Source organism: Macrobrachium rosenbergii, chromosome 52, assembly GCF_040412425.1.
Source record: "Macrobrachium rosenbergii isolate ZJJX-2024 chromosome 52, ASM4041242v1, whole genome shotgun sequence".
NCBI classification, from domain to species: domain Eukaryota; kingdom Metazoa; phylum Arthropoda; class Malacostraca; order Decapoda; family Palaemonidae; genus Macrobrachium; species Macrobrachium rosenbergii.
The window spans coordinates 11624046-11640350 of NC_089792.1; the positions used below are offsets into that span (position 1 = coordinate 11624046).

At 34.0% G+C, this 16305-nt stretch overlaps 2 protein-coding genes across 2 annotated transcripts in view; both read left to right on the forward strand.

The window, feature by feature from the left end:
* Nucleotides 1–16305, forward strand: part of LOC136833686 (KAT8 regulatory NSL complex subunit 1-like) — a 281243-nt gene that overhangs the window by 151741 nt on the left and 113197 nt on the right.
* LOC136833689 (uncharacterized protein DDB_G0280205-like) lies at nucleotides 9490–14197 on the forward strand. Its single transcript, XM_067095881.1, has 3 exons — nucleotides 9490–9556; nucleotides 13017–13170; nucleotides 13810–14197. The coding sequence occupies exons 2-3, from the start codon at nucleotides 13074–13076 to the stop codon at nucleotides 14097–14099; spliced, it is 387 nt and encodes a 128-aa protein (XP_066951982.1). The 5' UTR covers nucleotides 9490–9556; nucleotides 13017–13073; the 3' UTR covers nucleotides 14100–14197.

The window sequence follows — 16305 nt, forward strand, 5'->3', positions numbered from 1 at the left end:
ATAATTTGGGAGATAATGGGTACACACACATAAACACCATTGACCTGAGTGTTGAAAACTTGTACTGTGTCAGTATTTGAAAACCCATTTATCTTTTACAGTAAAAACCCTTTATCCAAAAACTGGTGACAGTTGTAAAAGTTGTCTAAAATGTTTCCTGAATAACTGATCCTAATCAGTAACATCCCATCTAATCAAGTTTTGAGAAAAATCTTAATAATGAATTGTAAAACATCAGGCAAATAACATCTTGAAACTAACCCTCATGGTTTTATCAAATTTAGTAAGGACTAAGGTACCTCATTAGGTTAATTTAAGCATTTAAGAATTACTAAACTCAGGCAACAAAATCATCACTGTTTGTTGTAACCCACAGATAAAAAGCTCATTACTTTATCAAGACAGAAATCAATAAGCAGGTAAGATCCAGCTTGGACACAACAACCAGAATATTATAATCTATAAAATCAAGAAGGGTTTTGTCCCAGATTAGTAGAAAAATCCATTAACCCTTAAGATTATGGGCTAAATATTATTAAACACCCCAGACCAGGCAAACGATTAATTGGCCCCAATTTAAGAAAAAGCACATCAATTTCAAAGAGAAAGATATGCCTACCTTCCAAAATTGAAAGTGACTAACTGTATTTACAACCCTGTGTGAGGCCTCTTTGACAAGACACTTGTAAAAATTTGTTAATTTTACCAAGTTATGTATGTTTTTTTCTAATTATATTAAAATAATAATTTGTAAAATTATAATTACAGCTCAAACAGTATCATAACAGATAAGAACTAAAATCAGTAACAAATTCTGAGTATTTTTGTTGCAAAATATTTAAGATTTTACTGAGATGTTGAGATGCAGTAACTTTTGTGAGAAAATACACATGTTTTTTCTAATATTTCTTTGCACTTTTATTTGCAAAATTTACAATTAAAGCTGACATACTATCATAAAAGATAAGAACTAAAACCAAACAGCAATTCCTGGGTATATTTATGAGCAATTACTAAAAAAAAAAAAAAGGCCTGGGATAGAGAGGGGCAATACATTACCCCATCAAGTTGCAGGGCACACTGATCCCCCTCTGTCCTGTGCTGAGCACTCCAGCCCGAGAAGAACCCTAAAAGGGTTCAGAGGCCTGCTTAAACAAATCATTTATAACTAACTAACTAACTGTGCTGAGCTGCTACGGTTGCCGTAAGTCATTTAAGGACCATTGAAGTGCTATGAACGTCTCTCCTGCTAAATTCTTCCAAATTGTATGGCACGTAATATCAATGCTCACATGAGTTAGCCCTTCCATGCCTCAAAACCTTTTATAGATCATCATCATAATGATGCCCGTCCATTAAGGGTTAAAAGCAGAAACCTTGCTTTTCAGCGATGTGTGTATCACAACTTGTATTATACTACAATCCAACTGAGATTGCTTGTGCTTTGTTACTAGGACCCCAGCTTTCAAGTGACAAATTTTTCCCTTTTCCAGCTGTCACTAATCTTCTAGTTCACTTATCTAAAAAAACAATTTACGCGAGTTCCTGAATATATCATGCTTCATTAAATAAGATATGCCAGAGTGCTCTCTCTCTCTCTCATTATCATCTGAAATCTCTCATTACCTAACCATCATCATCTGAAATTGAGAATATTTAGCCTGTATTTATTAGTTCCCCTATTTTATACAGCCTCCAAGTTATGAGTATGCTAATCATAGGGTTGCTACTGCTCTATGGTAATGGAAATAGATACCTGATCTTCATCAGTTCTTTGTATAAATGTAAAACCCATTGTTTTGTGTAGATATCATATGGAAGGAAGATGCCAGACCAAAATTCCAAAGGTTAATCTTTGACTAATACGTCGCAGTTGGATAGATATTGAATAAAAAAAAAAAGGTAATGACAGGTCACATTAGGTTTGTTCTACAAGGTGAGGTAAAGGTGGATGTTTGGTAGTCAGATTTTATGAATCCCCCTAAAGATTAGTTTTATAAACTTTAGATCCAGTTGAAATTAGGGCTCAGAATATGTACTTGATCTTTTAGATCCAATTGAAATGAAGGGCTCAGAATATGTATTGGGTCTTCTAAGTCATCCAGGGAAATCAGTACAAATTTGAGATGATGTGCCCATATCCATATTTGTTGCTGTAGCCCAATGAGAATTCAGCTTTTACTGAATTTTGTGGTTAAACCAGTTAACAGTAAAGTACTATAAAGTTGTAGATAGGTGACTGTTTTTCCTGTTTGAGGAGAAATTCCAACTCCTTGGATGATACGTAGAACTTAAACGATTTATTTCCTATCAAACAAATTACCGATGAACACCAGAACATCAGTAGCCAAGATTGAAACATTTGACTGTAATTACTGTACAAGGATATTTTCAAATCTTCCACTGGGTGGGATTTTTTCTAATATCTACAGACAGGAAAAAGATTCTCATTACCTGATACTGGCTACATATGTCACAGCAGAAATATCTTCCATTTTGCTGGCGAGGCTATAAAGAGTGCATCTCTCAAAATGTTATCATTTCTAGTGATGTTACAGACATGCTATAGAAGTACTTAAATTATTTTCCCCAAAATTCTCGTGTACAACTGATCAAATGTGTTTTCCTTAATTGCTTGAAACTGGACACCTGCTTGAAACTGGACACCTGCTCATAGAATGATGGTGCAAATACAGCACCTAAGTATTCACATAGTATGAAAAGATTAAACCTAGAAATTCCCATAATTGGTTGTACATCATCACTGCAGTCCCTTATAATGGATAGGTAGCAGGAAATGTGGGATGATTGAACAGTACTTAATAAAGCAGATTAAATCCGCTGTTGGTTTGTGGGAGTCGCCATTATATGAAATAATTATGTTATCCTGTCTGAGAAGTTGACACATCCTCTTGATGCACATTTTTTGTAGTCTGCCGTTCATGTCCCACTTCCTGTTTGTAGGTGCAGTACAACATTAACAATAAAATATTTTCTGTAGGAAAGTTCGTATTTCAATTGAAAGCAAATGACACGTATTGGATGAACATCTTTTGAATGAATTTTGTCAATTTTCAACATTTATAGTTTGTAAAGTTACAAAATGTTTATCAGCTTGTAACATTTTAGCTAAAATCTACTCAAACTTGTAAGTAAGAACAGGCTAGTCCTTTGAGCTGTAGTTTTAGGGCCTAAATTCAAAGAATAGCAAGTAGTCAGGTATGCAAAGACTGACTATTCCAGAATACTTGATTGTTAAATGATGTGCCCAAATCAAGTTTCAAAGTAAAAAAAAAAAATTTGTTTTTTGATTGACCATTTTGGGGAGCACATTGCAAAATGTTGATAAAGGTATTTAAAATAACAGTATTCTGAATCATTAATAGGTAAATATTATTATTATTATTATTATTATTATTATTTTTTATTATTATTATTATTATTATTATTATTATTATTATTATTATTGAAGTAGTTTAACTAGATCACTGTGCTTATTTGTTTAGCTTTCACTGGGCTGGCTTGAATGATTTGTCATTAAATGATAATTTTAGACTTTATTAGGTTATAGCTCAAAAGAGTTTATTATCTGGTTAATTGAAAGTGAAAGCAATTCTGCAAAAATCGTCTGATTTGTATCTAAAACTTGACATTTAATGTTGATTATAATTTGTACATTCACACAAAAAATGTTTTAACTGCTTGACTACATAAGGGAAACATATCATGGGCTATTCATCAAATATCCAAGAGTTAAAAGAGAGTGACCAGTTTTTAAGATGTGTCAGATTAACATGTGTCTTGTCATTTTTTATATGAATTCCATATTCCAACATTTGACTTGAGCCTTTATGATTTGTTACTCTCATGTTCAATGTTCCATATATTCTGCCATTTTATTGATGATGAGGTCTGCTTAATCAAATCATTTATAACTAACTAATGGGTTTAAGATTATTTATAATCAATAATGGGAATCTTTGTGAACTTGTCCTAGTCATTACAGCTGTGGTTTCTTGAATCATCTTTTCATCTCCTTTGATATCTACAAGGCCGGAATCCAATTATTTCTACATTTTTATCATCTTTGTATGATTTCAAAGTGAAAATTAAAATTGTGCAAAGATATTTTTATTATAATTCTGTGGTTTATATGGCACTTCGAGAGTTGCTAAAAATTATATTTCTGTGATATTTATAGAATTATTCCTATTGTATATAATTTTGCTGTAAAAACAAAAGCATTATTAGGCAGTGAAAATTTATATGATTTTTAGTTAAGGTGAAAAGGTTGCAAACCATAACTCAAAAGACACGACTTCTCTGGCTAACCTTATATTTAATAATTAAATCTACCATGGATAATAGCTTAAATTGTGTGTACTCAAAGCATTTAAAGATTATCAACTACAAATATATACATACAGCCTACTGTACCATATTATCAAACTAGTTTGCATTACGTAACCAATTAGGTTTGATATGTTGTATCCAGTAATAGGAACATTTCATTCTCATCACCTGAGCATGCTACAGCATATACTGCAGAGCTACTTACAGTACAACTTACGGCAGAAGTAAGTGAAATTGTGTAATCCATGTTGGAGGTTGTATTTTTGTGTGCCTCATGGTTTGTACATAGGTTTTTTTTTTGCCCCACCAGGTACACATGCGAGGAATATTTCAAATTAGTTTGTGCTGGACTTTGAAGGGAGTTACAGAAGCAGTAAAGGAACTAATTGGCAGTCTCTACCTAAAGAAGTTTGGCTGACTTAAAATCTTTCGTTTTGAAAGTACAGTACTGACTTGTGATTACAGTGGTGAATAGATTACCAGTTTTAACACCCAAAGGTTTGTTAATCCTTTAATTTGTAATATTTTCAAAATGAAAGATTTTTAAGTCAGCCATACTAACTAAGGTGGAGTAGACTACCAGTTAGTTCCTTATCACATCTGTAACTCCCTTCAATTCCTGCACAAGCTGGTTTTGCATAACCTAATTTGAAATTATATTTCTTGAATGTGCACCTGGAGGGCAAAAAAATAAATATAACATGCAAACAACTTCCATTTCAAAGTTTGTATTACTGCAAATTACTTGCGTGAATCACACATTTAATTAGTTAGTGGATATTAATTAAATTTAACCTACCATGTTGGTAGCCTGAAATATAATAATAATCATCATCATCATCATACCTTACAGACATTTTCAATATTTAAATCAAAAGTCATTTCCTCTGCACTTAGTAGATGTTCACATTAATGTATTGCATGGCAACAAGTTAATCTCTCTCTCTCTCTCTCTCTCTCTCTCTCTCTCTCTCTCTCTCTCTCTCTCTCTCTCTCTCTCTCTCTCTCTCTCTCTCTCTCTCTCTCTCTCTCTCTCTCTCTCTCTCTCTCTCTCTCTCTCTCTCTCTCTCTCTCTCTCTCTCTCTCTCTCTCTCTCTCTCTCTCTCTCTCTCTCTCTCTCTCTCTCTCTCTCTCTCTCTCTCTCAAGGCATAACACATTTGAAGGTAAACATATACAAGAAGAAATTCATATCACTTTTGTGAAAGTTTTAATTTTCCGTTTTTGGTGACTTATGTTACAAGGAAACAATGAATGTGCTTCAATATGTGTAGTATATTTTCTCTCTTGGACATGGTGTCAGGTAAGTACTAGTTTGTCACATCAGATTACTAGGAGTGATGCAGGTATCAATTGGAAGTGGTGTAAGTTTTTTCTCTTGAGAAAAGATAGTTTTAAAGTTATTTTTCATCCTTTGGATAAGTGATAGGTTTTCAAAGCTTTGTAGATTTCAGTTACTGTTACTTAGGATAGCAAATAGTGCTGTGGCTACAATCCAGGATATTTTGCTTAGGTTAAAAGAAGAAAGTTGGTGAGGTCTTAAACATCTCCAAATACTTGGAAGAAGTTGTAAAGGTGAGAGTGATGAACAGCATTTATCCGTGCCATTGCTGTTTGGCTTTACTAATTTAAGGTATAAACCAGTGACCCATATTGTGGTTATTGCTAAATTCCTTACTCTGAAAGTCATGAATAGCACATTAACCCCTTTTGCGTCTGGATGTGATCATTTGAGGAGTAATAATAGATATTGGATTCCATCCAGGTATCCTCGTGTAACTATCATTTCACACCACGCAGGAAAATGTTCAGATCACTTGAATTGGCCACAAATAACTATCGCAACTCTTATGGCAACAATCACACCTGTGCTCAGTGACATGAGGAATAAGAGTGACCCACAAGATTTCATTGGAGAAGGTGCTGCATCTCTGGGTCAAGTACAACTCCAATATATTTGTCCCTAAATATACTCGGAATGTTGCTATTGTTATTTCTTATGAGGTATGATATAAATTTAGCTGTAATTTTAATTTTGCAATATCATGTAAGACAAGTAAGACACGTGTAACTTGACAAAATTCATAAAAACTCATGGCTTAGGCCCCAGGCAGGGTTGGAAATACTGTATTTACTTTCAATTTTACATAGAAGGTAGAGAAGATTTTTTTATAATTTTTTTCTTATACCATGTTCATTTGCATAGCTTCCTCTTTCCATTGATTTTTTTAATTGGATAACCTTAAAGCTTGCCAGCCTTTGGTTTTGTTAATGTATATTTAGCTTGACCTGTGAGGGTTAAGTCCCACAACTTACAGTCCCCTCCAGTTCCACCTGGACCAAGCGTTGATATGAGAGAGATTTGGCACCACTAAGTGTACTTTGGGCATTCTTGTGATCTAGATTAACAGAATGCCCAGTATAAACAATGACAGTTTGGTCATCTCTCCTGAATGACCGTGGCAGATAAAATGGGTTGGAACTGTTCATTAGCTCTGTAGATACCAAATATTTTTCAGATATGCTGCTAAAACAAGACATGAAATTATACATACACAGTAAGAGTTATTGCCAGTTTACACTCTGCTCGTCTAGATGGTTGGGAACCCCTTTGTGGTGTGTTAGTCACCACATTTTCACTTCCAGCAGCATCCCAGTTTAAGCTTATCAGTTAAGCAACTGGAAATTGGTAGAGTAACTTGGTACTGATCTTTGCTTCTTAATGCTACCCATGAATTTTTAAGTATAAGCTTTTATGATTTGAAGGGCTTGACCATGGTTTAAATCTAATTATAGTAGTAGTATCTCTTATTATATATTATTATACGAGTTTTGAAATGTACAATATACTAAATATGATCACAACACTAAATAATATGCTATCACATAAAAATGTAGAGTGCTGAAATTTGTAAATTCAACTCTTATTTTATAATACACTACCTGTATATTTGGGAACAATTTCTGCTGAAAACCTTGGATCCAAACTCAGAAATGAAATGAGAGGAAAAACTCCCTTCACTTAAGTACAGTATTTGAAACCTTAGGAGGAACACCAGTATGCCACAAAGCACCACTGCTCCTCTTAACTTGGGTTGGAATCCTAGCATAGAGGGGAAAGTTTATTTCATTGCCTGATTTGGATTAATGGCCAGCATTATGAGAGGTATGTATTTTAAAAGGTTGGTTGATGTAAACTGCTTTAATAATAACAACAACATTATTAATAATAATAATAATAATAATGATAATAATAATAATAATAATAATAATAATAATAATAATAATAATGGTGAAAGGTTTGCAATGGAAAAACCAGTAACAAAATATTCATGAATTGAGTTCATTGCACAATGCCATGGTTCTAGCAAATGTTCCCATTAGATTCCATGTGCTGAAGTGTTCATGGACATGGTCTCTGTTGGTAAACTTGAAAGTGCATCTATCATGATCATTTCAGACGAATTCTCTGAAATCCTGTAGCTTTGTTGAATAGATAGTGAATTTTTGGCATTGATTTATTTGATCCTAAAAAAAAATGAGAAACCGTCTACAAGATTGTTTTACAAGATTAGAGTGGTTTCATTTATACGCAGTGGTGCACCTTTATCCCACAGGTTTTGTATTATGTGGTTCTGTGCATTATGATCTAGCCAGTAACATAAAGGAAGCAACAGGGATAGATTGTGAGCCCTCTAAAAAGGGGAAGTAATGTTATGTTTTTATGTTGATGGCATAACCTAAAGTATTGTTGACTCTGTTCAGGGTAGATTATCATAGTTAACTTCAGTGGTCTAAGCAGGCAGTTTAGTTGAAACTTATTTACACAGTACTGGTCTGAATTGACATCATTTTTTATCTGATCTTGTAATTTACAAAGTTTATTATCAAGTTAATTCATGTAAATGACATACATGGCATTCCTTGAATGAATAATGTAAAAATAAAGAGACTGGATTATTGCGTAAGATTATGCATTAAAGTGATGCTGTTAGTTGTCATAATATTAAGTATAAGAACTGGTAATCGGTTTAATGTGGCCGTTTGATGAAGACTACACAGGATCAAGTTCCTCGTACCTGGACTGCTGTATAACGTTCTGTGTAATAAGAAAATCCAAGGTTTTGGCCAACAGTAGAGGCAGATTCATGAGTGCAGTTCTTGAAAGGAAAAAGATAAATTGCTAACTCAAAAACTTCCAGGCTTTAATAACCTGCAACATACTAGTAATTCTAGGTCTTTAGTTAAATTTCAAGACCCTGTAATGAAATAATCTGTTTTGCTGGGTTTTCATCGCAGCTTAATGTTCATATAGTTTTCCGGTTTGTAAAATATTTGGAAATATTGTATGATGTATACTCTAGTTCATTTTGAGGGTTGGGTACCTTTTGTAGTTTTTGTTTTAAGCCAGTCTTTTAATGCTCGCTTACCCTCTCTCATGGCGGTCTGGTTAAGAATCCAAAAGGTTTAGGTGTGGCTTTTGACAATTGGAAAATATGGTGTTTAATTTTACATGAAATTGAACATCATAATTTAGAAATGTGTTAGGTTTGTAAACATACTTGTAATGTTTCTGTACATGCATGTATTTACAATACTGTACATGTACAATATATATACATGGTGCATTTTACATACAGGACATAGTTTTCAATGAGTAATGTATATGCACAATTTTTTTATATGGGCATATGTTATAGTGCATAAAAATCGTTGCTATATTATTTTCTCACTCAATATTTTTACTCTTACATATTCACTATCTTAGAAAAATAATTAAGTAGTCGCAGGTTTGATTTAATTGATAAAAAGTTCCATTACTTATTCAACCACATTAAATGCACTGCAGCGTCAGTTAGTTTATACTCCAAAGTACTTGTTTCTGAGCTTGTTTAGGAATCACTGCTGCAAGAACTAATCAGCGATCGGAAGACTGCTGGAAGTCCAAGTCTTCTTCGCCATCAAATACAAATGCTCCAGTTTTGAAGCTGGTGCTCAGGACTTCATGGTCTTGTCATGGGCCTACTATTTATATTTTCTAGGATACTCAAGTGACTCCCCTGTGTTGACGTTTACGGCGAAAGAGGAGAAGATATAGTTGAATGGTGTGTTTGATGCTAAATGTGAAATGTGGAGTTTGTCATCTGGGATGTAGAGCCAATTTTCAACAACTTTTACTTCCAAAGAAGATTGTTTTTCGGTTTGGTAAGTATTGAACAGTACTACAGGCCAATAAAGGTATCCTGTTATCACCGTTTGACAAGAGAAAACATTCTTCAAGAGTCAGAAATTCCTTCACCCGTGATCTTGGTTAGCATGAGTGAAGAGGAGTATCATTTTAAGTTTCTTCTCTCATGATGTTGGCTGGCATGAGTGAAGGGAAGAGGAGAGCCATGCTTAAAAGCATGTTAGGTTGCCTTTGATTCTCATGAGCCTAAATTGTCGTATGTTGTAGACATGCATTTCATTTCTACTGGAAGTGACACCATCAGTAGGTAAAATGTGAATGCATGGTACAACTAAACTGTGTTAGGCAAGTTTTGATGAGAAGCAAATCAAGGTAAAACAGGTGAAGGCTTTGTAAACCTGGTATTGGAAAGATGTACCAGTTTGCAAATTTTCCCAAGTATCTTCAGCAGGAACCATAATCTTTGGTGAGTACAGTGAGTTAAGGGTAAGTTAATTTCAGATTTTAAAAAGAATTTTTATTTTAGAATAATTGCCTTTGGGTATAGAATAATTTGTTTTTCATATTTTGTCATGGATTAAAATGTAAAAGTTTTAAAATATATTTTGAAGTTTACATAATTGGATAACACTATGTAAGAAAAAATTGAGGTTTGAGAGATATCTCTAAATATGATTATTTTTAGAATTGGGGAGATCCCTTTACATTTTATAGTTCAAGCATTAACATTAAACTTTTGTACCTTAGAAAACATCTTTTTTCTTTAGGATGCAGATTGTTTTGCCAAATAATTTGGTTATAGTGTTTCGCTAAGTTTGAAAGAGTAATAAGGACATGGTTTTATGAACAGCAGTACAAGCAAATGTTGATTAAGAAGAGTATGATACCAAGATTGAAAAATCACATACGTAAGTGGTACTGTGGATTGCTGGTTGTAGTTGCAGCATCACTTCAATTTGGTCTTTGCTCTCCAGTTAACCTACCGCTTGCCCTCTTGGATTTGGCACACATTAAGTCAATGTTTGCCATTTATGAAGTTTAGAAGGGTCCATTATTTATCTTTAATTTTAAAGTACTTTGAAAACATCACAGAATCCCATTTACAGACATATGGCTTACCTGAAGAGTTTCTTGATATTGATTGGAATGAAAACACTGAGAAATTTGTTATATAGGTATGAATAGGGGGACAGATGGTAGGTCAAAAGCAAAAAGCCATGCATTTGGGGTCCAGAGGGATGTTGCAAAGAAACTTCAATACTGTCTACATGAATAAAGGCATCTAACTTGCAACAGGTATGTATGAGGATAGACTTAATCATTGTAATTTTCCCCTCCCACTGTGTTGAATGGAGCTATAAATTTCCAATAATTCACATGTCTTTTGATGTGTGGTAGTGTTGGGAGTGATTTGGTCAAGTCAACATGAACTATAAGGAATTGTGGAAGGCTTGACCACTTCCCTCATGGAGCACTGTAATTGTGTGTTCTGCCTTGGAGACAAAGTATTGTGCAGTACTATCTTATGGGAAAAAAGACTTGTACTAAACAAATTGTGCCATTTTTATTGGAAAGGCAGCAAGAGAGTAACTGGTGTAATACAGTACTCCAACCACTAATGTCACTTCTGCAGGACTTGAGTCTCTCAGTGGTCACACAAACATTTGTCACTTCAGTCTGTGAATGACCTTGTGTTCATATAGTTGAGAGTACAATAACCACAGGAGACAGTGTACCAGGAACATCCCTCCTGACAGAAAAAGTAATTACAATTTGTGAGAGCTGTGGACAAGCTGCACTATCCACAAATTATCCCCAAATATACTTTATGATTATTATTATTATTATTATTATTATTATTATTATTATTATTATTATTATTAAAGACGACGTAATTTGTAGGCCTATTGCTTAGTAGCTATTACGGATTTTTCATGTGAATGTGATAATCTTTAGGATCCTGATTACTAATTCACTGTAATTAGTTTGATTCAGGTCTAATATCCTAGAGCTTTGTAATTGCAGGGAGATTGGTTTTAATTTCTTAAACTGAATTGGAGTAAATTGATTTCCATTGAACTGCAATATGGTGTTGAATGAACTTGAGTGGTTACAATTTTCCTGAAGTTATTTGGTACATTATTGGTTATAGGCAAATTACTCTTGATTATATGTTTATAAATATAATTTCCAGAGTTTGTTTCATGATAATACTTGCACATTTATTAAAACAGAACAAATAAATTTGTAAATTGTTAGGTAGAGCAGTTAGTCTATATAAGTAAATCATTACCCCCTGCTTTTACTTTACTACTATTGTATTGTTATTTTAACAAGCTGTCAACATAATTTTGATTGCATGTAGTTGGGAAATTTAGGTCTTCAGTAAAAGCTGAACCCCTCTTTTTTGGTCATAAAGTCGTAGTCTAGGTATATTCATAATTAGATTTTTTATTGCTTTGCTCTATGACTTGTGTAGACCCATATTGTTATATGCCAGCTTGTTTCCTGTCTCTTTCATTGTGTACTTTTTTGTTGCATTTTCCTATTTGCCTGCATACTACATATGTCTAGATTTAAGTTCAATTTTTGTAGATATGGCCTTTCTACATATGTCTAGGTTTAAATTCAGTTTTTGTAGATATGGCCTTTTTTTTTTATTAAAATAATGTTTATGAAAAAAAAATGGTCATTTTGACCTATAGCTGTTCATTACGGGTGTTAAATGGATACTGAGTGTCTCATAACTTTCCTGTATGTTTTCACCTAATTGTGCCAGGTTAAGTTAAACAATAGTTGTATCTCATAGCAAGATGGTTTCAGCAAATTCTGATTCCTACTGAAAGTCACCATATTTTTATATGTATGTGCAGTATGTATTACTAATTAGTCAGAACTGATGGTATATACAGTGCACTGAAAATTTTTATATTAATTTCCCCTTTACCAATATATTTCCTATTTATGTACACATTGAACATAAATATATGGAAACCAGATAGTATGTTTACATTTCTGTATTGGGAAAATTAATCTTCCATTCTATCAGAAAAAATTACTCTTGAGCAGTTCTGTACTTCATAGAATTGGGGAGATAACTGTTCTGTTAGAAGATTGAAGGTGACTTAAGCTTCTTTACCTACCCCATGTGTCACATGAAGGATTAACTGTTGCCACATATGACTTGGTATTACTTAAGTGCAAATGCTTTCCTGAATTTGTGTTCTCTCCTGGTCTGTACAGGTTTGGTTTTGTTCTAAGTATTACTTTGTACCATAAGTTTTTAAAAGAATTTAGGAGAACAGTAAATGGTAAGAAGTGCTTTGCACAATAAGCTGAAGAAAGGTGGATTGAAAGCTTTGTACCCATACTCTCCATGTGGTTATTTTTAATTTTATTACAATGGAGTTCAATATTTGTTATATTCAGTAGATTTTATGAGGTAGGTTAAACCTATCTTAATTTATTCATTGATAGTTTGAAGAGGACATCAGTGAAGAAGCAATTGCTGCCCGGCATGGTCGCAGTGAAGAGATGGAGCGTAAGAAGTTCCTACAATACCTCCACATGCAAGTAACCTCAAGGTCTACCCGCTCACGACGAACTGATTCCTCAGGAACAAACACTCCAGGTAAGTTGATTGTTTTGTATAAGTCAAATAGCATACTAATCCAAGTGGCTTAGAAAGTGTTCACATCAGGCTATTTGTTTATAGCATGAAGTATTACACTGAACTCAGTTGGAATATAGTAATTGTGGTTGCTACTTTTATTTATAATTAAAAAAGTAAAATTTTTTGTTATACTCATTTGTTCAAGACAGCATCTGTCCACCTCTCAAAGAATTTTTTTCTTAAGATGTTTTCTTTAATAAAGTCTCAAGTTCCTGCAATTCATTATCCATGCTTTGTTTCTCAACTGTTTTAATAGTTGATTTTTACTAAGATGATTAGGGTGCTCAGGTCTCTAATTTCATTTTAAAGTCAAGTCAAACCATTGTTCCTTTTTATAATTTCTCTCTCTCTCATAGTGGTAAATATCTCCCTTTTGTTATTTGCCTTTTAATCTTTTCTCTGAATTCATTTAATTTCGTTCTGTATTTGAATAGTTGAGAGTTTTATTAGTAAGGTTTTGTACATTTGAAGACGCTGCTTTTACAAAATTAACTGAAATTGAACGTTCAATTTTTCTTACAAAGCTTGTATCTTTTTTGTTTGTTTGTAAACTAAAGAATTTAGTGAATATTAAATGCTGGTTATTTCTCTTCTCAGACCATCCATTATCTCCAAGACCGCCGGATCCAGCAAGTGACACTATATCACCTTTAGCTACGCCTCCAACCACTCCTTTAGCACCATCCGAGGATTCCAATCAGTCGTCTTCATTACCCACTATAACAAATACTAATTCTTCTACTTTAATTACATCTATCCCTAATTCTGGAATACCCTCAACAGTGTTGCCTCAACCCTCAAATAGTTCATTGCAAGAAGACAGCCAGTCTGGTTCACTAAATCAGCCATCCACTCTTCTCTCGTCCATTATCCTCAAGTTGGATTAAGCAGTGACAGTAACCCTCTACCCACAACGGGTTCAACTTCAGTGACGTCTAGTGCCACACTTTCAACAGCTTCTCTGTCTTCTTCGCTGTCCATGTTGACGGGACACGGAGATGAACCAGAACTTACAGCAGTGGCAGTCGTTCACGTGGCTTCTCTTGTTGGAGGATGGATTCATTGAAAACTTGAGGTAATGTTGTTGCACTTTTGATGTAGTAATTGAGTTTTTGCAACATAGGACAGTAGGAATATAACTCATTTCCTGTGCATTAGATATTTGTGTATCTAATAATGAAGGTCACAGTATAGATATAGAATTATGTAAGTAAAGATGAGAAATCGGTGTAGTACTGGAGAAACATGCCCAGGTAACAAATCATTCCACAAAAATTGTTACATACACAGGAATGTAGAGCTTTTTTTGTGTGCCTTTATTTTCATATGATAAACAAATCTCTTGTACTTTAAGTAAAATTTTTAATAACTAGGAGGAATCTTCTCTTAGACTAAACTCTCTTTTAGCCTTGTTTGCATATCTAATTATCCTGTTAATTCTTCTAATGTGGTTTTTCAGCTCTGTTCCTCACAGAATGTAATCTTTTCATCTTGTCAGCGTTGGAATTTGTGTGTTTTCCATTGTGTATGGTTAAATTGCAGTTTCATCAAAGTTTGGCTTTGTTGTTATTCATGGTTTTTCTATTGTTGAGACCTTTGTGTGTTAGTACTGCCAATGTTTCTCAACCCCTGTGATGTTTTTGAGGTTTATTCCTTTATCCATAAATGCATACGTGTTGGTGGCTATATTTTGTATGTAGTTGTTGGTGTGTAATGAGTGACGATTATGAACAGTTCTTTTTCATAATTTTGTTAATATTTTTCCACCTTCATGTAAACCTAGAAACAAGCATTGGTTTAGGTATGCCAAGGATAAAAAAACAGAAAAGAATGCTCAGACATGAAGTGAAAAGCTTTTGGGACAGATGTCCTTGAGTTTTATTTATTTATTTATTTTTTTTAAAGGACCCTTCTGATAGGGTGCTTGTGTCAATTATGAGGACTTCACCAGTGACAGCTTGGACTGGTTTGAAGGGCACTTTAGCCATGAACAAGCAACACATCAGAGATCATGTGTTTTCTTTAGGTCTGTATACAAATGTCTTGTTGTGGATCCCTTTCCATGCTGGCAAATGGTTCAGTCTTTGAGCCATCTCATGGCTAGTCAAATTCCACCCAGTAGTGTTTTCTCCTTGAAGGTGGCAGATTTTGAAGGTTAGAAAGGATGCTCACATGCAGTGGCAGGGATATCCAGGATTCTGCAAATAATTGCTGTGGTTACAGTGAGGTGCTTATAATTGCTGAGATCACAGTAAGACAATTTACTTTGGTCAGAGGTTAGATTTTTCAACCAACAATGTCCGCTGACACTATTGAGGAAGATTGATTAGTCATCTAAAGGATGAGAGCAAAGGGAGGACAGAACTTGAGGGAGGAATGGCCGTATGTTCAATTTACAGAGAATGTAGCCTTGTAAAACATAAAAAAGAATGCTATAAAATATTATCCCGTTTTTTAGTTGATTACACTCATGTAACCAGTTAGTATTTGATAATTAACACAACCCAGTCTGTGAATGCAGAGAATGTAGTACAACACTTTCAATCAAACAAATCTTGAATGATTATCCAACTTTCAGCCATTGACATAAAGTCAAGTTTCAGAAATAAATTCCAGCCAGCAGTGTAAATCAAGTGTTGGAAACAGGTCCTTGAAAGAAATTGTCTGTCTTCAACATTTTCAGTTTATATATTAAAAGTTCATGTACCTTCACTAAGAACAAACCCATTGGGCCAATCTTTGGGACTTACAATGTCAACTCTAGTCAGTTAACCTATTAAGAATGATAATTTGGTGTCAGCTCTGGAATATATAAGAAAAATGAATCACAGTATCATAAATGTAAACTATTCATTACAAGCCAGAACCTCAAGACTTGAGTTGAAATAATTGAAAAAGTTTTGTTCCCATGAACCTTGAGTGACTTTTGAATAACTTAATTTTCGAGGTGGAGTATCAGCTGTAGAAGCATTGAATGATAACTTAGTCTGTTTTTGGATTAGTTTAAGCTATAAGAAATCTGTACAGTAATTATTATTAAAGGTCATAGAGATACTCACAACTAACTGTGTTGCTGCTGGCGTGGTCAGCTAA